The 27,778-nt window shown below is 60.9% G+C and overlaps 1 protein-coding gene across 1 annotated transcript; it reads right to left on the reverse strand.

Annotated features, from left to right (window-relative positions):
- On the reverse strand, positions 1-25,472 carry CELSR3 (cadherin EGF LAG seven-pass G-type receptor 3). The gene is made up of 36 exons (XM_081817141.1): positions 21,725-25,472; positions 19,559-20,209; positions 19,087-19,312; positions 18,683-18,798; positions 18,223-18,311; positions 17,958-18,115; positions 17,239-17,402; positions 16,850-16,975; positions 16,590-16,759; positions 15,981-16,166; positions 15,294-15,410; positions 14,733-14,904; positions 14,427-14,568; positions 14,210-14,330; positions 13,705-13,888; positions 13,290-13,391; positions 13,056-13,070; positions 11,795-11,889; positions 11,362-11,571; positions 10,947-11,142; positions 10,515-10,670; positions 9,946-10,120; positions 9,198-9,365; positions 8,847-8,973; positions 8,553-8,759; positions 8,172-8,346; positions 7,862-7,974; positions 7,356-7,435; positions 6,794-6,920; positions 6,247-6,363; positions 5,990-6,138; positions 5,610-5,725; positions 5,134-5,292; positions 4,363-4,563; positions 3,082-3,970; positions 1-1,725 (listed from the first exon to the last, which is right to left on the reverse strand). The coding sequence occupies exons 1-36, from the start codon at positions 25,470-25,472 to the stop codon at positions 1,698-1,700; spliced, it is 9,975 nt and encodes a 3,324-aa protein (XP_081673267.1). The 3' UTR covers positions 1-1,697.
- Positions 25,473-27,778: the final 2,306 nt, after the last annotated feature.

The following is a 27,778-nucleotide window of genomic DNA, read 5'->3' on the forward strand; positions in this document are numbered from 1 at the left end:
CTATAGAAGTTTATTCCCAAAACAGAGCGCGGCTTCACGGAACAATTTACACAGACGGGGAAAGGGACCACTGGGCTGGAGCAGGGGACCGCCAGAGAGGGGCATCTATAGAACCTAGGACATAGCAAGGACACCCCCCTCTCCCCAGAGCGGGCCCCTCAACCCTTCAAGGGCTGGGGTCATTCTGGGTAAGGAGAGCTGGAGTCCTGGCTGGCAGGATTTGGCACCAGTCAGCAAAGTAGAATTTTTAATCGCCTTGGAAACTGCCTCCCAAGAGTATGTGTGGGGGAAGGGGGGTGTCTGCACAGACCCCCTACAACCCTACACAACCCATTGTTCCTAGCCATAAGAGGATGCCTACTCTGGAGGCCTTCTGGGTCTGCTGTTCAACAGGGGGCTCAGGGCTGACCTTTGGCCTGGGAGAGTTAGGAGCCAGAAACCTCTCAAGATGGCCATGTCCAGGGTCCTCCAGGCCCTCTCCGGCCTTCTCAATCTTTCACTTGTAAACAAAGGGAGGGGGGAACCACTTTTTCAACTGTAAACAAAGTATAAAAGTTCAAGGTTTTGAGTTGTAAACACAGTTTTAGCATGTTTTAAATCTTGACCTGTAAACAAAGTAACAAAATCTAAAAGTCCCCAGTTCTGGACGTCAGACAAAGTAATAAAAGAGTTTTGTGAACAGGGTCCTAACAGTCATTTCTCCCTTTATAAGGGAATGAAGTAGGATGGAACTAGTTACCGCAGCCCAGGTGCCCAGGGCCAGGGAGGGTCCTGTAAACATGGGAGGCAGTGGCACCTACATTCTGTGTCTTCAACTCTCTTACTTCTGCTCCCCCTTGCTCCCCCGCCTACCCCTAGGAAGAAATTCTAGCACAGGGGAGTGTCGGGGAATCAGATGGCACCACAGACAACGTTTGCTCTTAGCAGGGGCTGGCAAAGACCCCCCTAGTCCACCCTCTGCAGGAATGTCTGCATAGAGGCCTGAGCCCCTCCGCGTGGGAGAAAGGGAAGCCTTGCTCTGTAAACATGACATGCTGCTCCACCAGCGCCCCACAGCATCAGTCCTAGGTCATAAGGCAGTAAGTGGCAGGGACTCCGCATAAGAAACACACACATCCACGGGGAGGGGCAGCATGAGCAAGCCCCGTGAGGAGGTCAGAGGACCCCTGTTTCCAAGACAACCCCCAGTCCCTGAAGTTTGGCCCTTGGGGCATCTGAGAAAGCGCAAAGATCAATTCTGTACTTTGGGCCCTACCGATATTCAGATCAATGGGCAGGGGCTATTTGCCCCTCCTCTCTGAATTTACCCCAGGAAGATGAGAGGAAAGAGCATATCGTTTGCCAGGGACCCAAATGGGGCCAAACACTGCACGTCTTACCCTCTGTCCCCTTCCCCTTCCAGCCCAGTCTCAGAACCCCCGGGAGACAGAAAAGCTGAAAAATAACATAAGCATATCTCTCTGGTTACAAAGGTACAAAACGTATAAAAGTCCTCCTTTCAGTTCCCTCCCCCTGCACCTGTTACACGCATGCTCACATGCTCATGGACAGAGCGAGGAGCCTCAGCACTGCAGCAACAGGAGAGCTGGGGGGTGGGTGGGAGGCTGCCTTGGGATCAGCCCCTGACTCCTGGAGTCTCTTCTGTTAGCTCAAATCCTCCACGGCCCTCAGCCGTTCCTAGTCCGGGAGTCTGCCCCTCAGGAGTGCCCCTCGCTTCTGGGAACTCTGCAGGGTTGAACGCGGCAGTCAGAGGTGGTTGCTGAGAAAATTCAGTCAGGGGGCTCTCGGCTCCCCCACAGCCTGGGCCCCCGCCATCTCCCCCCCAACCCCATCACCTTTTCCTTTCAGTCCCCAGCCCCCTTACACCCATTCCGGGGATCTAGACCCCTTCACCCCTTCTGCACCCTGAGACTCATCAGCAAGGCCCCCTGGTCACCACCTGTCCCCTCTCTAGGCACTCAGCGAGCACCTGCTGAGTACAGATATTACATTAGCACTTGACAGATGTCGCCTCAAAAAATCTCCACATCTCATCTGTTACTACAGACACATTTTACAGATATGGAAACAGAGACTCGGGGAGGTCAAGTGTGACCCCAGGGCCCGAACCCCTGCACAGTCCCCCAGGACCCCTCCCCCACCCCACCAGCTAGACCCCAAGGCTAGGCTGCAGTTGGGCCCAGGCAATACTCATAGCTCTCCCTCAGCCCTGCATCCAGCACCCTTCCAGAGTCCCCGGCACAAGGCCCTAAGTTCCCTGCTCCTCCTTCCTTTCTCCTCCTCGGACTCTGCTTGGGTTCTATTGGTCTCCTGCCCTACTCCTGGGGTCCCTTTCCCCCAAAGCCTCCTTTTAACCTGCAGACCTCCACAGAGCCTGACCTAGCTGTTCATCCTTTTTGAAACTCAACTCTTCTCTTGGCTTCCAAAGCCTGGCAATCCCTGGTTCCTCCCCACTCCCTCTTGGACTCCTGTGTATCCAGCTGCTTCCCAGGTACGTCTGCAGCTCCCTACGCTACAGATGGCCCACAGGCCCCTGAGATGCACCAGGTCCCAACTCAGTTCCTATGTGCTCCACCTCGCAGTGCCCACAGGCATGAGGAACTTAACACTGACTAAATAAATAAGTGGGTAAATGATTTACTTTCAAAGTTAGCTCTTCAGCCTGACATATGAGATGCCCATATCCTGGCACTACTTCTGGCCTCTCCTTATCCCTTACCACCTCCTAAGCAAAGCCTCTCAAGCCATGAATCCTCCTCTCCGCCCCCCGGCCCCCCTGCCCCTTTCCGTACCACGTTACCTCCTCCTTCTGGGCCTTGGCTCCTGCTCTCGCCCCCTCCACTAGCTCAAGCCCTTTGGAAGGCACGTATCTCTCTTCCCTAGCCCGGGAGGTGCAGGGGAGGGTGGCTGGCACCAATCAGACACGTGGCAAGTCCCTGCTAATCACACCACCATTCCCTGCCTGTGGCCCCCTCGGGTAGCCCACACTGCCAACCCACATGTGGCCAAACACAGGGCAGGGTGCACAGGAGGTTGCCTTAAGCTGATGAGGGTGGGGGCAGGTGGCCACACCCTGCTTACTCTGAGTCTGGAGACAGCTCCGAGATGCTGTGGGACGTGGCAGAGCGTGGTGTGGAGGGCCCAAGCGCAGAGGCTGTGGCAGAAGGCGTGGCAGTGGTGTGAGGGCCCGAGGGCGTGCTGGAGGACTGCACAGAGGAGGAGAGAGCTGAGGAGTTGAAGGAGGCCAGGATAGAAGAAAGAATGTCCAGCTGCTCTGTGGAGGGGCCATGGCTAGGGCCACTGGCTGGGTCCTCCCTAACTCTGAGCAGCTGTGGGGCTGGCCCGAGGCCTTCTCGTGAGGGGTGCCGGCTAGGCATGTGGTCCAGCTGCTCCCCTGAGTTCGATCTCCTGGACAGGGAATCCAGGGGCCGGGATGGCAAGAGGGGGTCCCTTGAGAGTTGCCGCTGGGGAGACAGGGGCAGAGGCGGGGGCTGTGGGTCAAGGTCCCGGGCACCGTGGGGCAGGGGCAGTGTGCGCAACCACTCGCAGGGTGCCCCTAGGTCCAGAGCATCTCGTGACCCGAAGCGGCTGGCCCTGGCGCCAGGGTAGTCCCTGGGTGGCTGCCTCCGTGGGAGGGTACTGCCCCGATCCCTGGGCTCCAGGTGGCCTGGCGCGGCGTCCAGGCATTCCTGGGACCCCGGCCGACTCAGGGGACGCAGAACAGGGGCAGGGGCCTCCTCCAGTCGCTCACGGCTCAGTTGCCGCCGGAGGAGCAGGTCCAGCTGTTCTCGAGAGGAGTAGCGGCTGGCTGGCTGCGAAAGGCTGCCTGTGGCCCCTCCAGCATAGATGCGACCATAGGAGGCAGCTGGCACGGCACGGTGGCCCAAGGTGGCTGCACGGCGCCAGGACAGCTCAGGGGCACCTCGGGTCTGTGGCACCAGTGGGTACTGCAGTCGGTTCTTTAGGATGCCTGTGTGGGGAACACATGGGAGCTAGGCTATGTATGGGGTGGGGGCAGGGGCAGACACTCCCTGGGTCTAGGGCGGTAGCTGCCCCTGCGATCCCTGTGACATGGGGCTGGGGGCAGAAACCCCTTGCAGAGGGGCAGAGGCAGCCCCTAGGGATTCCACAGTGGCAGCAGGACAGGGCTCAGAGTGGGGAGGCGGTAATCCTCGGTCAGGACAGGGTCTGTCCCCATGGGTGCAGGAGTAGGGGCAACCCCCCCCGCCCTTGAGATCAGAGGAGGGACAGCCCCCAGGATGTGGCAATGCGGGCCAGGGTCAAAGGGGCAGGAATCCCCGGGGTTGGGGTAAAAGCAGTCCCTGGGGTCCCTGAAGTACAGGTCAAAGTCAGGGATCATACCTTTCCTCTGACGCTGGGCCCGACCCAGGGAGGTTTCATCTCCACTGGTCAGGGCCAGGTCTGGCTGGTTGTTGTTGGCTGCATCCTTGCTGGTGTCCAGCCCCAGGCGCCTTTCAGAGCCCCAGGTCTGCAGAGCACAGGGAGTGGCCTCACATTCCCCTAGGGCTGGCCAGTAGGACAGGAGGTCATTGCCATCCACATCTGTGGAGCCAGAGCAGGTTACAGGAGCCTCCGAGTTGACCCCACTGTTTCATGAGCCCTATGATCCAGACTCAGTGACTGCCCTCTCTCCCCCAAGCCTGATCCTAATGACTCCTGAAACCCTGGCTGTTCTGACTGAGCAGAGGTAGGAATAAGCGGGTGTCTCTCAGAAATCAATGGAACCATGGAGAAGATTACTGGTGAGCCTGCCACTCTGGAGGTAGACAGATACTAGGGGTGGGGGAACTTGGTGGCTGAGGGGCCAAGAAGAACCCTGGAAGAGCCAAGGCTGAACCCTAACCCTCAGGGAAGAAAAGGGGCCGGAGAAATGACATGTCACCCCGTAACATCCCTGACTTTGACCTTGTTGCCCAGGCTGTTCCCGGGCCTCCAGCCAGCAGAACTGCTAGGAAGCTGGATGGGGCGAGGTGTGTGGGCACCCAGTGATGACCCCACGCTTCCAATAGGTCAGTCCCAGGAATCCTCAGGGGATATCAGTGTCCCTAGGTCACACCCAGGTGGAATAGGGGGTGTCTCTTGGTCACCCAGGGGGTCAGAATATCCCCTCACCTTTGGGGTGAGTGAGGAGCCTCTCACTCTGGGCTGCGCGGCAGAGTGGACGCTGGAAACGTCCCCGGGTTCGGCCATTGTCCTCGCTCTCTGAGGATGGGATGGACAGACTTCTCTCCTCCTCCAAGGACAGGTCACTGTCGGAGTCAGAGTCTGCGGCTGGAGTTGGGAAGGTCAGAAGAGGGAAGGCACATCAGTGGCTCAGGGAGCCAAGGAACTTGGGGGTCAGCAAAGAGCCTGGAGCTGAAGGTCTTGGAGTGGCTACAGCAGGGAGCTGGGGCTGGGGACCTAGGTAGAGCCTGGAGTGGGGGTCGGTGCAGAATGGCTGGGACTTGGCAGGAGAACCAGGTGCCTCCTGGGGCAGAGACCTGGGGGGAGCTCGCCCCACCACAGTCGGCTGCTGCGCTGCTGCTCTCAAGAAAGAGAAATGGGGGAGAGACCCTCCGCCTCCTCCCACCCCCGGCCCAGGCACCTACCTCCACCAGCATCTCGATGGAACATGGCCACGTCCAGGTCAGTGGGGCCAGCGTGAGCCTGGAGGCTGTGGTCAGTGTGGTCAGCAGCTGAGCCATGTCGAACCAGGACATTGTCCCTGGAAATGCAGGAGCGCCCCACCCCATCATCAAAGCGTGATGTAATGGGGTGCTTCGGAGGCTGGGGCATCTGTGAGCACCCAGGCCAACTGCTGTGGAATGGCTCTGAAGGCACCCCGGGTGTGTGGCAAGAGGCATCTGGGCCCAGGTGCCAAGATGGGCAGAGCCACCATCCCGGGACCCGTGATGCCAACCTCTGGTCGAGTGGGACTGGTCTGAGCTGTATGTCCCCTTGCCCCTCCCGAGAAGGCTGCTCCGCTCACCTGAGGTAGCCTCGGCCCCGCTGGCTGTCTTGGTCCTGGGTCCGGCCCGAGCGGGCACTGCTCACTGAGGAGACAGTGGAGGCACCCAGGGTGATGCGGATGAGGCCGCTCTCTTCAAAGAGGGCGGTGTTGTTGTAAGCCCCGTGCCCCTGCAGGAGGTGGGCGCAGACAGGCGTGTGAGCCGGCTCTGCAGAGGCCTCCGGCCCCCGGCCTCCCAGGGCCCCCGCCCTGACCCCCCAGCCCCGAGAGCACCTTACCGTGCCAGGCGCCGGCCTCGCTTCCTCGGGCGCTGCCTTCCTGCCCAGACAGGCCGGCGTCCAGGCTGCCCGAGCATCTGCATTCAGGACACAGAAGAGCAGCAGAACTACCAGGCCCTGTGCCCGAAAGGGTCAGTGTGGGGTCAACGAGGGGTAAGCGAAAGTCAGTGAGAGATCAGAAATGAGTCACAGGTCAGAGGAGGGCCACCAGGGGGGTGAGTCAGGGCTGGGAGATGTCACTGTGGGTCAGCAAGGGGGGGGGGGGTGGTCAGGCATTGCAAGTTCGTGTGAGGGCCGACCCAGGAAGGGAGTCAGGGAGAGTGTCGGAGGCAGTGAGGGGTCAGAAGGGCACTAAGTCGGTGGAGGTCAGTGTGGACCAGCAAGTGGCCAGGAGCCGTAGTGCTGGGGAAGGTCAACCCAGGATGAGCAGCCCGCCCGTCATCAGTCAGCCAGCAGGAGTCAGCCCTAGACCTGGGCTCGAGGGCCTGGGTTGGGGCCACCCGGCTGAAGCCCCACCTGGCCCAGGGCGGGGCAGGCTGCCAGCTACCTGGAGGCCGCAGAGCGTGGCGTGGAGGTAGTGGAAGGTCAGGACACTGTGGTTGACCGCCAGGAGGCCGAAGAGCCAGGAGGCACTGACCAGGAGAAGCAGCAGAAAGCAGCTGCGAAGGCTCCTGCTGCAGGACACGGGAGGACACAGGGGACATGCAAGCGTCATGCGGGGCTCATGTATGGGACACACAGGGGACACGGAAGGATAGGAAATCACACAGGAACACGGCGGTCTCAGGAGGACACGAGGGGAGACGGGAGGTCACCGAATGAACCAGGAGGATACTTAGGGAGTCATGAGGGGATGCGGGGGGGGCGGGGACTGTGAGAGAAATGTGGAAGACAGGGGGGTGACACAGGGGGTAGGGGGCAAAGTGAGCCACCCAGGCCACGGGAGCCTCTGTGGAGACAGCAGGGCAGAAGCACGTGTAGGACCAGAGAGGGACCACAGGCCAGGGCAGGTAGGACTGCATCCCCATACCCAGAATCTGGAGTCCAGCCTGCCCAGGAGAGGACTGCCGTTCCAAGAACCCCCCACTTTCCCCAGCCAGCCAACTCACAACACAGAGGTCTTCTTGGCCTCCCTCTGCCCCGCAGAGCAGGAGGTGCGGGCAGCGAGGAGAAGCATGGTCCCGTTCATCTGGGCCCGCGGCCAGACATGTGGAGCAGGGGTGGGGCAGAGAGAGACAGAGACAGTGAGAGAAAGAGAGAGACAGGGACAGAGAGAGACCGAGACACACAGAGAGAGGCAGAACCAGGGAGAAACATACACGCGCATGGGTGCACACACACAGTCAGGAAATCAGAAACAGAGAGGCCCTTAGAACACAGAGGAAGTCCCAGGTAGGGAACCAGGGAGGGACTGAGAAATGGAGAAGGAGGTTCACAGAGAGAGAGAGGCAGCCGAGTTTCTGACCCGATGCCGCCCATCTCTGTGCCAGGGGAGCGGAGGACAGAAGTTGGGGCGGAGCCCTGCAAGGCTGTGGACTGCCGCCTGGCATCCCTCCAGGGACACCACCACGCCTGCCGCAACGCTCACGGGTGGCCTCGAGCACAGCACACTCACCACGATGACCAGGACGACAGGGCCCGCGAAGCTCCAGATGAGGGGCTCGTGGATGGAGATCCAGCAGAAGTCAGGGTTCCCATAGCCCTCGGGATCCAGGCCGACGGCAAGGCCTGTAGGGGAGGACAGGAAGGACGGAAGGGGTATGTTCTAGAACAGCTGCCCCTCTCATGCCCGGGGAGAAGCTGGGGGCGGGGTGGGGACGGAGCAGGCTCCTCCCCGAGCACACGGCATGGGGGACTGAGGTTAGGGTAATGATCAGGACGAGGGTCGGGCCGGGTGACAGGAGTCAGGGGCGCAGAGCCCTCACCCAGCAGCACAGCAGGGACGCCCCAGCCCAGGGCGTGGTAGAAGCGCATGGCGCCGCGGTCCACGTTGCGCGGTTCCACCTGCATGCGGTAGAGGTGTAGGCCCTGCACGAGGAGCCACGCGAAGGTGCTGAGGAAGAAGTAGTGCAGGAGGATGGCGACCGCAGTGCACACCAGCTGAAGGCAGGGGTAGGGGGCGTCAGCACCGCTCCCGCCTCACCCCGCCTCTGACCCCTAACCCACAGCACCTTACCCTGGCATCCTGCCCCGAACCCAGGCCCCCACCGGAGCCTCCCTGACCTCTGACCCTGAGCTTTGGCTCCAGGACTTGGTGGGCCAGGGGAGGTCATGAAGACACAGGTCCCCTGGCCCTGACCCTGCACCTGGTTGTGGGTCCTGTGGATTCCCAGAAGGAAGAGGAGCTCCGCCAAGCCCAGGGCAGCCGCCACGTTGGCATGGATCCCACGCACGTTGGACTTGAGGCTGCGCAGGCTCAGCAGGACAGCTGCGGTCAGAAGCAGCGCAGCCACGGACACTGCCATGACCACATGCGTGAACACCGCCAGCAACTCCAGGTCGCCCTCCAGCCGCTGTGGGGACAGGGACGGTCCCTGGGGTGTTGGGCACCCCGACCCTTGGGCCTGCCCACGTCCTCAGGACTCTGAACACAATCCCACCTCACGGGGGGAGGCATCCATAAGGACCCCAAAGGTGCCCGTCCGGCTGCAGCGACATCGGGCGTGAGACCCGTTCCTGTGCACCAGCTCGCAGTCCCGTGCTGTCCACATGCCGTGCTGGTCCGCCCTGCAGCCACAGGGCAGTTAGACCTACTATCCCCTCGGGGCGCTGTCCCCTGGCCAGGCGGTGGGGGGGGGGACTGTGACAGACAGTGGGGGTGGGGCTGAAGCTGGGGAGCAGCATTCTTCGGGGGCCTGGGTGCACAGGGACATTGGTGGGGGCCCCAGGGGCAGGCGGGGCACTGCAGGGGCCCATAGGGGACCAAGGGTTTCCGGAGCGGAGGTCCTCACGGGCCAGGTGGGTCCCACTGCACGCAGATCGCCTTGCTCCGATTCGCTGTCTGTAGCAGGCGGAACTCCAGGCTGATCGGGGACTCCAGGACACCCCTTAGGAAGTTGCGCCGGTGGAACACAGCCACACTGACCACCGGGGAGTTCATAACAGGGTTCTGGGGGAGCCTGAGGAGACACCCCACCTGGGCTCGGACACCGCTGACCTCCCCAAGCTCTGACCACCTACCTCACGGCCTTCATGCCATCGGCATGGCTGACCGAGAGTCCGGGGTGCCCCAGAGCAGAAGCTATTTCTGGGCTGCTTCAAGACCCTGAGTCCAATGGCCTAGCTGGGCTGCCACGGTTCTGCCCAAGCAGCAGGTTCTCTGCAGCCAAGGACTTCAGACCCACTGCCCACACTGGGGTCTGCGGCCCCAGCAGCTCCAGACTGTTTGCCTCAAACGGCCCTCCCTGCCAGCCCCCTCTGACCTCCATCCGTCAGCCAGTTTGCCTGTCTGTACCTGGCTCCTATACCCCTCTTTTATGTGACCGCCCCCACCTGTGGCTCAACCGTGCATGACCCCACGGGACATGAGTCACAGGGAAGACGGCATGGACGAGGCTCCCGGGGGCTGTACCCAGGAGCTGTCTCAGGACGACGGTGAACCTGTTCATCTGCCCACCAAGAAAGGTGTGCTAGGCTGGGTAGAAGCTTGCAGGAAGCTCAGGGGTGAGGGGCCTAGAAGTAAAGCCCTCCCCGTGGTACCTGGCACCCCGGCGCTCGGCCTGGAACTGGGCAGGGAGCAGCCCCCCCAAGGTGCGGTAAACGAGGAGGATGACAATGGAGATCCCAGGCTCTGGCTCGGGCTCTGGGGGGGCTGGAGGAGGGGCCACACTTGAGGTGGTAGAGTTTTCCATGCTGCTGCTGCTTGTGGACAGAGCTGCCAGGGGAGGGAGAGGAACCACCGTCAGTGACCTCTGACCCCACGCACCCACAAACCCAGCTCTGAACCAACCCAATGCAGCCTCAAGCATGGGAATCTCTTCCCTGAAGGTCCAGAATGGGGAGATGGGGAGAACAGAAGTCCATGTCCCCTTCATCCCCAGGGCTGGATCCTGAATATCAAGGCCTGGGAGAGATCATCAGGGGTGAGGGGGAGAACCTGGCGAGGTGAGAGTGGTGTGGGGGGGTTGACGTGGGAGGGTCTCACACAGGGGTCTGACATGGGGCAGGCCTGGCAAGGGGAGAACCGGCAGGAGGGCGACACACTATCTGGCAAACGAGGGTGGGCAGGGAAACAGGACCTGGGCCAGGGGTCACCCAAGGACTCTCACCTTCAGGTGGGGATGGCCGTGGGGACTGGGAAGGCAGCAGCACGTGTGTGTGAGGATCCCAGGCATCCTGGCCCCGGAAAAGGTTGCTATGGTAACGAGGGTAGCGACGGGTCCCCCGGGTGGGACTGGGGTGCTCCATGCGGTCAATGCTGAGCACTGCCCAGGAGGAAGACGGGTGTGACCCAACAAGGATCTCCTCCCCATGCTGAAGGCCCCACACCCTCCTCTCCCCATTCTGTATCGACATCCCACAACCCATCAGTTCACTGCTACCAGCACAGAACCTGTCCCTGCAAAGCCCTGAGGGAGGTGGCACAGCCTCCTGCCACTGATGTTGATATCCATATCCCCAGCCCCTCAGACCTCCAGGTCCTTGCCCTTTCACAGCCCTCTTCCCGCCCCCCACCCCCCGCCAGGCTACCCGCCACATACTGATGTTGGGCGTCACCAGCCCCACGGGATTCAGGTATGTGAGCTCCATATTCCTGGCGAGGGTGGCTGCATACTCTTCCAGATGCTGCACCAGCCCGGCACTGCCTGGGGAGCCCCCAGGGGCCCGCTGCCCCAGGGCTGCCCACAGGTCTCCAGTCTCGGGAGCAAGCAGTGCGGAGCCAGCCCACAGCAGGTTCTGGGAGGAGGGAGATGAGAGTGGGCTCAGCCATGTGAGGACATGTGAGGGGACAGGGCTGGCCTGAGGGGTCTGGCTGGGCACTCAGGCCCCAGCAGGCAAAGGGGTGGGTCTGGAGAGGACAAGGGCAGAGGGAGAGCCCAGGGCTTTCAATTCCCCAGGGTCAGGAGGGACCCGAGCAGGGGTCCAGGGGATGCTGAGCACAGGGCGCAGCCCCACCTCATTGAAGTGGGCGTCCTGTGTGGCTGTCAGCCCGAAGCCCTGCTGGTGGCTCTCGAATGCCAGCAGGTGGGCCAGCAGTCGGGCAGTGACCCGGACATCCTGGCTAAAGTAGTGGTCAGTGTGGCCGGTCACCTCCCGCAGCCTCTGAGCCAGCTTCTTGGCCTCCACCGTATCCAGGACTGTCTTATTCAGCTCTAGGCCATCCAGCTGCCAGGACAAAGATGGGGATGGTCGCTCTCCGGTCCCTTAGGCCTTTCTCAAAAGCTTCACCGGAAGAAGGGTTTGGCCAGATTAAAGGGCAACCAGGAAAAGCCCAGGAGGTCAAAGGCTGGGGCATGAGGCCTAGGGCCCAGCACCGGCCTGGGGAGGCCGAGGCCAGGCCGGGGCCAGCGCAGGTCTTGAGTGCAGGGCCAGGTCTGGGCAGTCTCACCAGCAGGTTGAGTTCTCGAAAGGCAGGGGAGGTACAGTTGAAGAGGTCAGGCTCCAGCCAACCCTGGTCCTCACCACACAGCCGTACAGCAGCACCTAGGACCAGATGACCCCCGGTCAGGCCTGGGGCCTGGACACCTTCGCTGAGGAGGGAGCACAGCACCCTCCCCTAACCCAGGGAGAGCTCTGAGGCAGAGACCAGAATAGTTGGCATCTGTGGCTGGACCCCTGGACCCTGCAGCCCCAGCCCCCAGCCCAGGCAGGTCCCAGCTGCCTATCAGTTAATTCTTGAAGGGTCTGTGGGCCGTTCTGAACCACTGGCTACATAAAGCTGAGCACAAGGGCGTTCTCTGTCTCTATCTCTTTCTGTCTCACACACACACAAACACACACACACACACACACACAGGCCAGGTTCACAGACATGTGGCCCAGGGCAAGCACACACACACAGATGTGTGGATCAGGACAGACACACAGACACACACGCTCTCTCATGTATGCACACGCAGACATGCTGACACAGACCAGGTTTTCCAGGGGCAGTGTGTGACCAAAGTGAGGGTGGGGTGAAAGTTCTCACACCAGTTTTAACTGCCCCCGTGGTGGGCTCTGCTGCCATTTCTCCCTCATCTGTGTGATCAGGATGGGGGTTGAATGAGAACTGACCTGGGCCTTAAGAGAGCTTATAGCCACCAGCAAGAAGGACCCTAACTTAAACACAGAAGCCCCTCCCCTGCAAGACAGACTCACAGACACATGCACAGGCACAGAAAGACACACACATGAGCATGCATACACAGACGATCTCTGTCCAGCCACTGTGGAGACCTCAAGCAGCGGGGAGGGTTCTGCGGGGACCTCAGGCAGTGGGGAGGGGCCCTCAGGCAGCAGGGAGGAGTCTAGAGGGTCCTCAAACAGAGGGGAGGGTTCTTTCGTGACCTTAGACAGTAGGAAAAGGCCTGAAGACCCCAGAAACTGAGGAGGGGTCTACAGGGATCTCAGGAAGTGGGGAGGGGTCTGCAGGGTCCTCAGGCAGTGGGGAGGGGCCTCTGAGGACCTCAGGCCTCAGAAAAGGGCCCCCAGCATCCTCTGAGAGTGGGAAGGGGCCTCCAGGGACTTCAAGCAGCTGAGAGTAGCTTTCAGAGACCTCAGGCAGCAGGGGATGGGTCTGCAGGGATTTCAGGCAGCAGGAGGGGTCTGCAAAAGCTCTGGCGGTGAGGGGGGGCAGCAGCGCACCTGAGCAAACACGTACCCCTTACCTGCACCCCGCAATCCTGCCCAGAAGCCAAGAGAAACAGATGGAGGCTCAATGAGGGTGTGGGGAGGGGCCCAGAGCCCCTAGGAGGTAGTGAGGAGCCCACATGGACCCCTCCCTGACTCCCACTTCTTTGCAGGAGCAGGGCCACCCAACTCAGGAAAAGAAGCAGCTCCAGCAGTCAGAGGACAGGCCTACTCCCACCCTCAGCGATGCCCCTGCCCCCCCAGGTACTCACCCAGGGCCCCCCGAGGACAAGGCACTGAGGCCAACATGCCAAACTTGGTCTGGGGCCACCACACACCAGATCTCAGGGACTTGGGGCAGGCGTCATAGAGCACTAGGGAGAGAGGAGGCACTGAAGCAGATGGCCGGAGGCTGGGGCCAGCGACAGCCACACCCACGGCTCCTCTACCACCCATACCAGACCCACCACCCACCACTCCCGGGCTGACCTTATTATGGGAGCGGCCTATCAGATTCGGTGACAAGTCACTGAAGTACGTGGGGCAAATGTGGGGGTCCCTAGGTGTCAGTGGTCTCCTTCAGGAAAAACCTCCCAGAGCCCCTATCTAGGGAGCCCGGCAGTCCAGGCGACTTGGTGGCAGCCAGAGCCAGCCCTCTCGATGTGGAACTGCAGGGAGCCTGCTCACCTCGGCAGCCACTGGCTGTCACCTCTGCGAAAGGACTGTCACAGCTATTGCATTGGCGGCCGAGGGCTCCTGGGCGACAGGGGCACTGCCCACTGTGGGGCGCACATGAACGTGAGGTGGAGCCCACAGGGTAGCAGTCACATGGGAGGCATGAGTCGCTGCCCCGTGGTCGGTAGTGGAACTCCTGTTTGAGAACGGATCAGGGGCCTGAGGTCAGAGATCAGGGCTTAAGGTCGGGCTCTCAGGCCTGGGGAATGAGTGGAATCAGGGGCAAAGGGCCAAGAGAACAGTACTCACAGGCCAGAAGGAAGGTTGGACTCCAAATGAAACATAAGGGGCGGGGGGGGGGGCATCAGATGTCAAGGACAAGAGGTGGCAGATAGGTGACGGGACAGAGTAAGAGGTCAGGGCCTGGGTCAGGTGGCAGAGATCAGCAAGCTGGATAAGAATCACAAATCACAGCTGGAGAAAAGTTCAAATGTCAGGGGCCAGGGACCAGGCATACCTTGCAGTGACACTGCCCGTTTGTCTTATTACAGTTGGGGTCGAAGCCCTTGTGAACGTCACAGTTGCAGGGGCCACAGCTTGGGCTCCCCCACCAGCCCCGTGGACACTGCTGGTCCATCCTGGAGGGAGACAGCCAGGTGAGATGCCTCCACGTCTCAGTGACCCTCCCTGCCCCCCACCAGGTGTTTCCATCATCTCAGCCTCCAGCCCCTCACCTGTGCTCACAGTGGTGCCCAAAATAGCCACCCACACAATCGCAGGTATAGCCATGGGGGGCTCCCGGGAGGTGGCGGCATGACCCCTGGTTCTGACAGGGATTCAAGAGGCAGGCATCCACACACCCTGGGCCGTAGTAACCTGCAGGTTGGGTCAGCAAGCTCAGGACACTTGGCCACAGCATGGGAGGAAGCAGGCACCCGTTCTTCCAGTGCCTGCCTCCTCCAGGCTCTCCAGATCCCCCGGTCTTCACCATGAGCCCCTGGTTCCTGCCCAGATCACTCTGCCCTACCCCCAAATCACACCTGGCCAGCAGGTGCAAGAAAAGGTCTGCCAGAGGTCTCGGCAGTCAGCATGGGGTGGGCAGGGGCCAGATGCACAGGCATTGGTCACGACACAACCAGGTTCCACGTTCACTCGGTGGCTGGGCGGAAGCAGGGCTGGGGATCCCGAAGGCGTGGAGCCGAGCCATAACCCCTGCGGACAGAGTGAGCAAGGCGTGAGACTCATGCCAAAGCCCCTTGGTCCCTATAGAGCCAGCCACCTGATCTGATGACCCCTGACATGCAGTCTCCCCCAGGCTCCCCAAAAGACCCAGACCCTGACCCCAACATCCCCAATTCAGGCCCCCCAGGGGACCCCTAATCATGCTGTCCCTGACAGAGCTCTCTAATGACCCTTGATAACTAAGCTAGACCCTCACCTCCAACAGCACAGGAAGGCCTGGCCTATCTCTGATGGCTCTGTGTCACATCCCCTCCCCATGCCAACCCCTACGTGAATGCAGCTTGTCAGGTCCCAAAGCACTCCTAACCTCTGACCACTCACCCTAATGGCCCATAGCATGTTCCCATGCTGACCCCCACCTGGATACAGCCAACCAGGCCCTGAGGAACCTCCTCTTCACTGCTGGGGGGCAGGCCTCCCACATGGAGTCGCTTTACCTTCAGGCCCTGCAGTTCACTCCCCACTGCCATGGTGTCCTAGGGGAGGGGGACAGTCAGCACTGGGGGTGTGGGGGCACCTGATGGATCCCTGCCCTACCTCAGAGTCAGTCTTGACCTTGTCTTATCCCTGCATGACCATCCTCTGTCCCTCTGGACCAGCGGAATGGTCTGGGAATCAGCTGTCCCCGAGTATGGAGGACCTGCTGGAGCATGGGGGATGGATAATAGCAAGGTTTCGGTCAAGAACTGGGCCCAGATAGGCCTCTCTCCTGGACCCAGATAGACCGTGAACTTTCATGGCTTTGAGCTAGGGAGGTCAGGGCAGGGACCAGAGGGGGTTTCCAAGAGTTTGGGAATGTACGGGCTGCAGAGGTACCCGAAGACCAGACCAGAAATCTGGATAGCCTCTCCGACATGAGCAGGCCTGGCAGTGGAGCAGCCCGGCGGGCAGGGTGGGCTCAGAGCAAGGGTATGAGGAGGGCACTGCAGGGAGAGTGGGGTGCAGTGGAGGCAACTGAGAGGAAATGAACTGCAGGGGGGGGTGTCAAACGAGGTGGGTCTGGTTGGAAGACTGAGAATGGACTACCGCAGAATCAGCGATCAGACCTGAAAGAGGCTAAAGTCCAATGAGACCATGAGGACATGGTGGCCCCGCCGGCCCCCTGGCTCCTCCTGCAATTCCAGCCGCAGATCATGCCACCGGCCATCACTGACAGTCACCTGATCCAGGAGGAGGTGGGCAGCACGGCCCGAGCCCCTGGTCACCGTCACGGACAGCAACCCCCGATCCAGCTGCAGATAGAGAAGCACAGCCCTGGGGTCAGGGCCCCAAGTTGGGCTGGGGCTGGGAGTATCAGGAGGTGAGGTCCGGGGACTCAGACGTCAGCACTGCATGGCCAAGGCTATATCTGGCACACAGGGCGTTGTGCCCAGGGACGTCATGTTGCTGAGAGGGAAGTCAGGGGGCAGACGTCAGGCCAGGGGTCGGGGATCAGTGCAGTCAGCACAAAAGAGATATGCTGGGGCCCTGCGCCTGCAGAGGATATCATGGTGGGAAAGAAGGTGGAGGGCTAGGATCCAGAGCAGGGTTAAGTATGATCAGTACACCTGGTAGGAGCATGCGGTATGACCAGGCTCAAACTCAAAGGAGTGCGGCTGGCGGCATTTGAAGTTGAGAGTTGAGGGTCTAGGGAGGGGCCAGGAGGACAGACACACCTGACAGAGGAGCGTGCTGTGTGGCCCAGCCTGCACTTGCATCAGGACCCCCTGCGTCGCCCGCGTCCGAAATGCCAGCCCCAGGTACCACGGCACAGACACGGCCATGTCATTTCCAAAGTCCCAGCTCAGGGTGCCATTGCCTCGGAAATGATGGGGATGGGCCATGGCTGAGGGGATAAAAAGAGCAGGATCACAGGCCCCACCTCAGGAACAGACCTTACCCTGCAGGCCCCTCTTGCCCCGTGCTGCCCACTCACTGAGCCTACAGTCTTTGCCACCGAAGCCCACGGGGCAGTCGCAGCTGAAGCCGCCCCAGCGTTCTGAGCAGAAGCCGCTGTTCTTACAGGGGCCCGAGTCACAAAAGTGCAGCTTGGCCTGGCAGCCTGGGAGAGGAAGGTACATGGAGGATGTGAGAACATGGGGGGCGGGGGGCACGAGTGCTAGACAGGACAGAGGGGTCCAGAGGGGCCAAAAGTGGCCACAATTTTCACCCTGTGTTCTCTCGGGGTGGAGTTGGAAGGAGGCGGGCCCTAAAGGCTAGGCTATGGCATGGTGCTTGCCCTCAAAGGAAACAAGGATGAGGTCAGATTTGGAGTCACTCCATGGAGCCCTCCACCCCCCTCTCTAATATGGGGACACGGCCTACCTGCCATGGTGCCGTTGTTCGCGACAAAGGCTGCCATGTCCACTCGGCGGCCATCAATGTACAGGTCCCGCATGCAGCCAACAAACTCCTTGTGTGACACGGGGAAGTTCTCGGGGAGGTTGGGGACACCCCCCAGGAGCAGAGGGCCCGTCAGGTCCAGGGACCTGGGGATCAGGGGTCCGCATCATTGTTGGGACGGGGGCCAGGGTAGGGTTGCTCCTGAGGGCCACAGGAAGTGTGTGTGGGGGGGGTAGGACTCAGAGGGTAAAGGTGATTTAGGGGGGAGGGTAAGGCCAGGCTAGGGAAGAAGGTGGGACCTAACTTCAGTTGTGGGGGTGCAAAGGAGAGCTCATGATGGACAGATGGTCTGGGGAAAGGTGAAAGACGGGTCGAGGGCTAGGATGAAAGAGTGAGGCATTTGGGTGGCTGGTGAAGAGTCTGGGGCACCAAGTGGGGATGTGGGGCATTAAAAAGAAGCAGGGAGAGTGAAGACTGGGGACTGGCGGCCTGGGGACCATGTGCGGGAATGGGGAGTCTGGGGTAGAATACAGGGACGGAGCTAGGGTGAGGTGGGGTTTCAGTGTCCTCGTGGGGAGAGCAATGGTGATTTGGAAAAGGATGTGGAGGTTTGGCAGGCTGGAGTGGGGAGTGGGATATGTGAAGGGTTGGGGTGGGCTTTGGCAGGCAGAAGGCATGGGGACCAGGGGCGGGGGTCTCACTTCTTGGAGCTTGTTTGCTCGCCAGCAGCCGCACATGAGTAATTGCCAATCTCAGCACCAAACTGCAGAGCCACGGCCATGTCGCAGTCATCCACGCTCAGCACAGCCACCTTGTCCTTGGAAGGGCCCTGAGCACTCCCCAGGGCATCTGTCCGGGGCTAGAGACCCAGGCACACCAGTCAACAGGACCCCCAGGGTGACCTCTGAGGGGCAGAACCTAGCCTCCCAGCTCCCCTCATGCTCCCATGCCAAGGGTGGTGCCCACCTTGTTGTAGTATCTCAGATGCACTGTGTGCCACTGTCCGTCACTCAGGCCCCCTGGAACTGTAGGGCTGACCACTGTGTTGGATTCACCTGTGGGGAGGATACAGATGGAAGGTTTCCTGGAGCTGCCTAGTTGCCTCTCCCTCCCCACCCCCAGTCATATTAAAGCAGCTACTCCCAGGATGTAGCATATGGTCCTGGATACATCAGAGCAGTCCCATCCACTGGTGACCACACTGGCTGGACCAGAGTGCCTCTGGACAGATAGGAGAAGCACACACTTCATGGAGAGATGGACTTTCCCCAAGGGAATGGCTAGGAGGGTCAGAGCCTCACTGATGTCTGTTTGGCATGGAAGTAGGTGTTTAGGGGTGCAGTGAGGGGACTTGAGGCTTATACCCCCCAGCCATCTCACCCACACATGTACACTCGCCCACATACACATCCACGGGAGCACCCACCCGTGGAATATGTAAGCCGCACTTGCCCGGCCACGAGCTCCAGGGCCAGGAAGTCGTGCTTCTCGTTCAGGCGCCCGTTGTAGAAGAGCAGCCCACTTGGCTGCACCGTTGCGAACCTGGGTGGGGTGGACAGGGAGCGTCATGAGCGGGACACCTCACAGCACCATCCCTGCGACAGGAAGTTTCGCGGGGCGCCCGCCCAGGCTAGGATGGGGCAGGAAGCGATGAGAAAGGATGCCATGACGTCAGGGACAGTGATGCTCCGAGAGACACCCAGGTGGGGCATCCCGGGAGGGGCGGTGTCCTGTGGGTCATCAGGAAGGGGCAGCCGGGAATTCGAGTCACGGTCATGGAGGGAGTAGGGACGGCGTGGAGGCGCGCAGAGATACGGGGCGGGCACCTACGAGAGGGACAGCGTGAGGTGGAAGCGCTGCCTCAGGCCGCGGAACATGACGAACGAACTGGGAGGGAAGGAGCGCGCCGCCACCTCGCAGCGCGGGCCCTCGAAGGCGCCGCCCGCCGGGCACTGGCAGCGGAAGCCGCCGTCGGGCCCGTCGGCACAGGTGCCCCCGTTGCGGCAGACGCCGGGGACGCAGCGTCCAGCCTCCGTGTCCAGCTCGCAGTCTTCTCCTACGGGTCAAACCGCGGCGGGTGGTCACCATCCCGCCCGCGCGGACTCCAGCGGGCCCCGCCCCTCCAAAGGCTCCCAGCCCTCTGAAAGGGCGAGCTCCCTGTGGGCATGCCTCCTGTCAGTCTGGCCCCACCTAACGCTCCCCGCGGCCCCGGCCACGCCCCCATAACCCGCCCACCCTTCCACGGCCACGCCCCCTTTACATCCTCAGTTCTGCCATCCCCCCAGCCCCGCAGCCTGCCCACCTGTGAAGCGCGGGCCGCACACGCAGGTGTAGCCGCCCTCGCGCCGCGCGCAGGCGCCGCCGTTCCGGCACGGGTTGGAATAGCAGAGGTCCAGCTCCGTTTCGCAGAAGTCTCCAGTGAAGCCGGGAGGGCAGCGGCAGCGCAGGCCTGCAATGGGCTGGATGGGTCGGAAGAGCGTGGAGGCCGAGGCCAGGAAGGGCGCGGACGAGTCGAAGCGCAGCACGGACACGCATTTCATGTAGTTTTCACAGGGCTCGCGCAGACACACGTTGTCGTCGAAGGGCAGCACGTCCAAGAGCGAGCGGGCCGCAAGGGCGGCGCGGCGCACGTATAACTGCTCTTGCAGCTCCTCGGAGCTGAACCAGGGACCCGTAGCGCCCGCCCCGGCCCCGCGTGGCGCCAGCGCCGAGAAGCTCACATTGAGCACGGTGCCCCCCACGTCCGTGTCGTTCTGGATGTTGAAGATGAAGACGTCCTCGGCGGGTGTAGCAAGCACCGCGGCCACGCCTTCCAGGAAGTGGCCCAGCAGTGGTGACAGGAAGCGCTCCTGCCACATGTTCTCGAGGCGCACGGTCAGGCTGTTGGCCAGCAACTCCTCCGTGATGATGACCACGCGCAGCACACACTGCGCCGTCACGCTGTGCAGCCCATCTGCGGGTGGGGGTAGGGACAGAGGTCAGTCTGGAGTCATCGGCTGCCCCTCCCCCGGGAGTCAGAGGGCTGGGGTAAATGAATGCCCAGACCCCCAGCACCGGAGTCAGCAGGCTGACCTTGCCAGGACACAGCGGGTCTGGGGCTTGTGACCACCAGCTCCCCCAGCATCAAGGTACAAAGTTGCTGCTTCCTCTCCCCTCCCTCCAACACCAGCAGAGATCTGAGCCAGCCATGGGTCAGTAAGTCATTCATCCAACAGCACACAAGAAGGTCCCTAAGTGGTCAGTAACCACTCCCCCAGGTTATTATGGTCAGAAAGACACCCTCACTCAGAACTTAAAGAGCTGCCAGGGCCACTGACCACCCCCCCCACACCCCCCAGCATTGCATAACCAGCAAAATATCCCCTCAAAGAAACAAATGGGGTTCTAGATCAAGGATTACCCATCCCCTATCTCTGGTCAGCAAACTGTTTTCCCATGGCACTAAAAGGGGCCCTGGCCCTGTGGCCACTCAACCCCATCCCACAGAACCCTGGCTCAGAAAGCTCCCTCTCTCCAGGAAGGTCTTGGACCCTGACCACCCACCCCCCCTCCTCAGCATTCTTGGGTCAGAAAGCTGCCCATCACCCCAGACCTGGGTCCTGTGATCTCAGTGGCCACCTCTCAAAATGAGGATGAGGTGCTTATATACTTTGTCCCCAGGCCCTAGTACACATTGAATGCTAAATAAGGATTGGTTGTTGAGTGAACTGGGGGATAAATGAAGGCTGTGTCTTCTTTGGCAGAGCCAGGAGTCCATGCTCCAGAACCAGGGAATGAACACCAATTGAAGTCTAGTTCCCAACCTCGGGAGCAGTAGGCAGAATTGCAAGAGCCTCTCCCACCTGCACCGTCCTATGAGGGAGTGTTTGTGAAAGTCTGGTGCTGTAGAGGTAGGAAAGAGGCAGGTGGGCCTCTGGACATATTCCCGAAGGGCAGGGCTGCAGTCAGCCCTCAGAGAGCAGCCACGTCAATGTGGGCCCACTCTTTGTCTGAAACTGCCAGAGCAAGCTGCTGTTCTTGACCACTAAACTATTGGCCTGCCTCCCCTGTACAGATGAAGGTCAGATTGGACCCAAAGTAATGCTTCATCTGAACAAGGGTGTGGTATGGGCTGAATGGCCCAAGCTTGCTTTTCCTGTGACCTCCAGAGCATTAACCCAGGACCTGCAGCCTTTTGAGGGTGGGGGCACTATCTCTAGTGTAGTGGACAGTTCATACGGTCTTTATGGGGCCTGCTAGATGCCCTAGAATCTTTGGGTTTCTGTGGAGTCTACCCAAGACCCTAAGCAGAGACTATGTGAACCTAACCTGTCAAGTCTATGGCAGATCCTGTGGGGTGCAGGAACCCAGCACTTAAGGGATTCTTGGAAGGCTTGGAAATCCTTCTTTGGTTTGAGGTGCCCTGTGGAGCCTCTGAGGCCCTGACAGGTTGAGGTCATTGGGTCACTTGCCTGCCCCCACCCCTTACCTGTGACAGTCACCAACATGGAAGCCACCAGTGGGCGGTTGTTGTCTAGCTTGCGGCTGAGTCGAAGCTCCCCACTGGTCTGGTTGACCACCAGCAGCTGCAGCTCATTGCCCCGCTCAAAAGAGTAGAAAAGGTGGTCAGAGACGTCAGGGTCATAAGCTGGGATGCGTCCAATAACTCCTGAGGGGAAGGTGTCTGAGCGGTTGGATACATAGTTGTTGAAGAGGATCTGGAAGTTGTTGAGCACAGGGCTGTTGTCATTCTGGTCGACCAGGCAGACGTGCACAGTGGCCCGACTGACCAGAGGGGCCGACGTGGCCTGTACCACAATCACATATTCCTGGCGAGCCTCATAGTCCAGGTCAATGAGTGCAGTCAACTCTCCAGAGAAGATGTCCATTTGGAACAGCTCAGGGATGTTCCCCTCCACAATCTGGTACATTATATGGGCATTGGGGCCTTCATCAGGGTCTACTGCAGTGATCTGAGCCACCACGGAGCCCACAATGCTGTTCTCCTTCACTCGCACCTCAAACTCCTCAGCTGGGAAGACAGGTGCATTGTCATTTACATCCTGCACCGTCACCTGAATGCTGACTGGAGTCCGCAGCGGGGGCACACCTCGGTCCACTGCGTAGGCAGTAAGTTCATATACTGGCACTGCCTCCCGATCCAGCCGCCTCACTGTGCGGACAATACCAGAGGTGGGCTCAATAGTAAAATCTCCATCCCCATCTTCCCCATTCTGGAAAGTGTATTGGACCCGGCCATTGGCATGAGCATCCCGGTCAGTGGCTGAGATCTGCAGGACACTGGTGAAAGGCGGGGCATCCTCAGACACCAACCCCGTGTAGTGTGAAGCCACAAACTGTGGAGCGTTATCATTCACATCATTGACCATCACCTCCACATAAGTGGTGTCTGCCTTCTGTGGGATGCCATTGTCCCGAGCAGTGATAGCCAGTGTGTAGGTCACCTGGTCCTCGTAGTCCAGTGGAGCCTGTAGTGTAATGGCCCCTGAGTCTGCATCAATTCGGAACTGGGGCAGGTTGTCCTCCAGGAGATAGGTGATACGAGCATTCTCACCCACGTCATCATCAGAGGCACTGATGACCACCACAGTGCTACCCACTGGCCGATCCTCATTCACGCTCACGGAGTAGTGGGCACTTTGAAAGACAGGCCGGTGAGTGTTGGCATCTGTGATGTTGATGTGCACGTAGCAGTGATCGTGAAGGGCACGGTCAGAAGCGGTTAGCACCAGCTTGAAGTAGCGTTCCTGCTTGTAGTCCAGTGGCAGAGCCAGCGTCACCAAACCTACACCCCCCTGGGTGCTGATGGCAAAGCGATTCCGGGTGTTGCCGCCTGTGATCTGGTAGCTGATGGCACTGTTGGCATCACGATCTACAGCGGTCACACTGACCACAGTCGTGCCCACAGCTGCATCCTCATTCAGCCGTAGGTGGTACTCCTTCATCGTAAACTCAGGCCGATTGTCATTAACATCTAGCACAGTTACTGTGACACTGGCTGAGGCTGAGAGTGGGGGGGTGCCATGGTCTCGGGCCTCCACACCAAAGAAATAATGCTCCACAGACTCACGGTCCAGGGGACCACTCACAGAGACCCAGCCAGTGGCACTGTTTATCACAAAGGGCATATCAGGTGCCACACCAGTTAGGGAGTACTCCAATCTGGCATTCTCCCCATGGTCTGCATCCACTGCCTGAATGTGGATGACTGAATGGCCCAGGGGTGCGTTTTCCAGTACAGAGACCTGGAAGGGTGTGCTGACAAAGATAGGAGTATGGTCATTGATGTCCACTACCTGGATGCTGGCCAGGCCTGTGTTGTTGGACAGTGGTGGCCGGCCTGCATCCTGCGCCCGGATGCGCAAGGCATACTCTCGCTCTGTCTCAAAGTCCAGAGGTGCCACCACCTGGATCTCGCCCGTGAGGCTGTCAATTGCGAAATGGCCACGACTGTTGCCGCTGATAATGTTGTAGTGCACCAGTCCATTGGCATCCTTGTCCCGGTCGGTGGCTGTGACGCGTAGTACCACCGTGTGGGGGCGCACATCCTCGCGCACCTGCGCCACGTAGCGCTTCTCGCTGAATTGGGGCGCGTTGTCGTTCTCATCCAGCACGGTGATGTGCACACGCACAGTTGCAGAGCGCGGCCCGGGCTCTTGGCCCTGGTCGCTGGCCTCCACCACCAGCTCGTAGCTTTCCATGTGCTCGCGGTCCACGCGACCGCTGGTGCTTATGAGGCCAGACCGCGGATCAATCTCGAAGGCGGCGGAGGCAGCGGCGCGCGCAGCTGGCGGCCCCACGAAGCGGTAACGCAGATTGGCGTTGGGGGGCGCGTCGCCGTCTGTGGCACGCAACTGAAGAATGGGGTAGCCCTCCTCCACGTTCTCGCGAAGCGTTTCCCGGTATTGCGCCTGCTCAAACACCGGCTCGTGGTCGTTGCGGTCGGCCACTGTAACGGCCACCATGGTGGTGGCCGAGAGGCGCGGCGAGCCGTGGTCCTGCGCCGTCACGCGCAGGTAGTGCCGCTCCATGCTCTCGCGGTCCAGAGCAGCCTCTGTGCGGATGAGGCCGCTCAGTGGGTCAATGCTGAACAGCTCCAGCGAGCGGCTGTTCATGAGCGCAGCCAGCGAGTAAACTAGGCGCCCGGCCTCGCCTGCGTCCGGGTCCTGCGCCACTACGCGTAGCACCGCGGTGCCCGCCGCCTCGTTCTCGGGCACTAGCGCCTGATAGTTGTACTGCGGAAACTGCGGGTGGCGGTTCGCGGCGCGACGGGGGCGGACCCTGCTTGCTGGGGGTATTCTCCAGACTCTTGGCCGAGCCGGGACCCCCGGGGGGCGCGGCCCGGGGCGCTGCCGGAGGAAGCGGCGGCGGAAGAGACCACGCGAGCGCATGCGCTCGGGCGTAGGCTCGGGAGCTGTCCGAGACTTGCGTGGTGCTGAACCAGACGCGGGAGCTGTCCTCTCTATGCGCGGTGCTGAATCCAGCCCAGGGCCAGATCCCACAGCCCTGGGGGAACAGTCCGGCTGGGGAGCTGTCCTCTCCGCTCGAGATGTCGCAGTTCTCTCGCCCTGACCCCTGCGCCTCGGCGCCCACAATTCCCCGCAGCAGCGCATGGTTCCCACTTTTTTGGGGTTGCCTCTCCCAGCATTCCTCTGGGAGGACACCGACTTGTAACCACGGGGCCGTACCAGAAGGTCGGAAGGGAAGGGCGAGCTGTTCTCCAGGCTCGGGACCCCTGGGGACAGAGCCTCTGGAGACAGACTATCTCTTCGCAAGGGTCCTGTCTGCCCGCAAGAGGAGACCTCTGCGCGCCAGCATAGCAGAGACCCTGGTCCCTGTCCTGTTTCTCGCCCGCGGCTGTCTAATGCCTGGACCCCATATTTACCCCCCAGCCCCGCGTTCGGCTGCTCAGGGGGCCCTCGACCACTCTGGGCGCTTTGCCTTCCCCCTCGGAGCCCCATGAAGACAGGCTCCCTGACTCCCAGATCAGGCTCTCCATCCTCCTGGACCCCGGGCGTCTCGGGACAAAGAGCTAAGGCTCTGCCACCGGTCCGCGCCCCTGGCCCCGTAGCGGCAGCTACCCCTGGGTCCCAGCCTTGGCCCCCGTCGACCCCCAGCTCCTCCCGGCTGAGAGGGAACAAAGAGAGGAGGAGAAGGAGCAGGAGTAGTGGGGTCGTCGGCCCCCTGAGACTCCACCACGGCGGCCGCCTCGCCATCACCCCCCGCCTCCCCACACGGCCTCCACCGCCCCTCGCCCGGGTCCGGGCCTTGGGCCCGCCCCGCCGCTCGGGCCCCCTCCCGGGCCCCTGCCGCCGCCCCGGTCCCCCGCCTCTCGGCCTGTCGCTCCGCGCCGCCTCCGCCCTCTGGGCACCATCTACTCCGCGGCCAGAACCCCTTTGGCGTGCGGCCCCGGCTTTTGCCGCCCCCACCACAGCATCCCCGACGCTGCTGCCGCCTCCCGCCGCTCCAACATGGCTCCCGGCCTCAGCGATGGTTCGTTCCACCTCCGCCCCGAAGCTCCAAATCCGGTGGTACAGCCCGTTACGCATGCGGACTCTGACTACTGAAGCTGTTGTCGCCATCTTTGTTGAGGGCAAAGCATAACTGCTGCCCGCGGTGCTGAACAGGGCTAAGAGGTTCACCGCCCCTGGATCCACCCTCCTTGCTTTGAGCCACCGCCCTCACCCGCCTTCTTTCTTCTAGGCGCGGTCCCAGCTGCATCTTCCATCCTTTCTTCTGCTTGCCGGTCTCTTGTCCCCCTTCCTGAGCACTAGTTCCGAACCCTGTCCCGGATTTTGACCTGAAAATTTGGTGCCCATGACTTGCAGGGAGCGTTATCCTGACTTTTGGCAGGGGTACCATGTGGAATCCTGGGGGTGGAAGGGACGTTGACTGGATGGGGACCTGGGACGCCATAACCAAAGTTAATAGCTTGAACTGTTCGATCAGTGAGTTTTAACTCATGAAACATGTCGGAACCATCTGCCTGTTTGGAGCGTCTCTGCAGAGCAGGGACTGGGTGACCCGCCCAAGGCGTGAGTAAAGACCAAACTCTTCCCTGCTTTGCTGGATTCCAGCAGTCTCCCGCGCTGGAGGCTACACCCTCCTCCAAGCTGCGGGTCTCGAGTGCTCTGGGATGCCACGTGGAGCCCGACGTTGCCACAGGGCTGCAGCCAGGGCTTCCTCGGATCCCCGCCCCTCGCCCGCCACGACCACGTCCCTTAACCCCTTGAAGGGACTAGCGGAAGCTCAACCCTCCTCCCACGATTCAATACAGTTCTCCCAGCACTGAGCAACTCCGGGCGCCAATCGGTCCCAGCTGGCCAATGGGCAGACACCGCGGAATGGACGTCACAGAAGTCGACACGGGGTTGGGGGAGAACTATTGGCACAATGGGAGGCTCCGCCCCCGACGGCGGACTCATTGTCTGAGGGGAGAGTTCTGTGGCTTCCAGGATGGCCGAGAGAGATAATCCTGTTGGTTTTCTACGGTCCCGCCGGCAAAGGCAGCAGCGGCAACGCCCTGCAGCGTCATGTGTGAAGGGCGCGGGCGTCCCAGGACCGAGGAGGGGTTTAGAGCTGGATCCCAGAACGCTCCAAGGGGCGCGGATCCTGCTAGGAACTAACGGAAAACTCCTGGCTAAGGCCTCCGGCCCACTCCGACGGTACCTATGACATCACCATCAACCAATCAGACGGCACGTTCTTTGGCCCCTTGACTTCTTCGCTTCCGGGAGGTGGGGTTCCCGTGGGCTCCACCTCCCGAGCACCCTCTCTACGTACTGAGAGCCGGCCGGTGAGCTCCAAAATCTGAGGACCCCCTAAGGTCGGAGCTTCGCTCCGGGTGTGCAGTCTGGGTTCTGCTGGGCGTGAGGGTGGAGCATCTGCTGCACCGCTGAAGGCGGAACTCGGTTGGATGAGGGCCCAGCCGGTGTAGGGGCTGGAGGAGCGAGGTCGGGGACGAGGTTTTGGTTGCACGTTCGCCCTCCGGGTCCACAAATCTAGCGAGTGCAGGGCGCAAGACTTTACACCAACAAAGGAGGGAGGCAGGCGGAACGCTAGGGGGAAGGGTGCTAGGGTCCCGGAGGAAGTGCCTCAGCCAACTTAGCGATCTGGGACGGCTTCCCGCTAGAGAAAATGCCTGAGCAGAGCCTCGAATAACCAAAAGGAAGCCTGCAGCTGCGAGGGAAGGAGGAGCCATCCTAGGTCTTGGAGGCTAAGTGGGCAAATGTGCAGAGGCGTAAAGGAACCACTGGCCGAGGGAAATCAAGCTCTGCTGGCTTCACTAGGGCTAGCAGTGGCTTCAGCGGATCCTCCTATGGAGAGCAAGACCTAGACGATACCCCTGACTGCCGTGGCTATCCGTGTCGCTCCCTGCTGTTCCTGCCTCCACTGCTGTCCTCTCTGGCTGTTGTACTGTGGAGGCCTCCCACTCCGCATGTGCACTCACCTCTATGCCCCACCCCACCAGTGGCAGCTTCTAATGTGTTCTGTAAAGACGGAAACCAAGTTTCGGTGACAG

The sequence above is a fragment of the Leptonychotes weddellii genome, chromosome 1 (genome assembly GCF_054177405.1).
Source record: "Leptonychotes weddellii isolate Sample4059 chromosome 1, ASM5417740v2, whole genome shotgun sequence".
In the NCBI taxonomy this organism is placed as follows: Eukaryota; Metazoa; Chordata; class Mammalia; order Carnivora; family Phocidae; genus Leptonychotes; species Leptonychotes weddellii.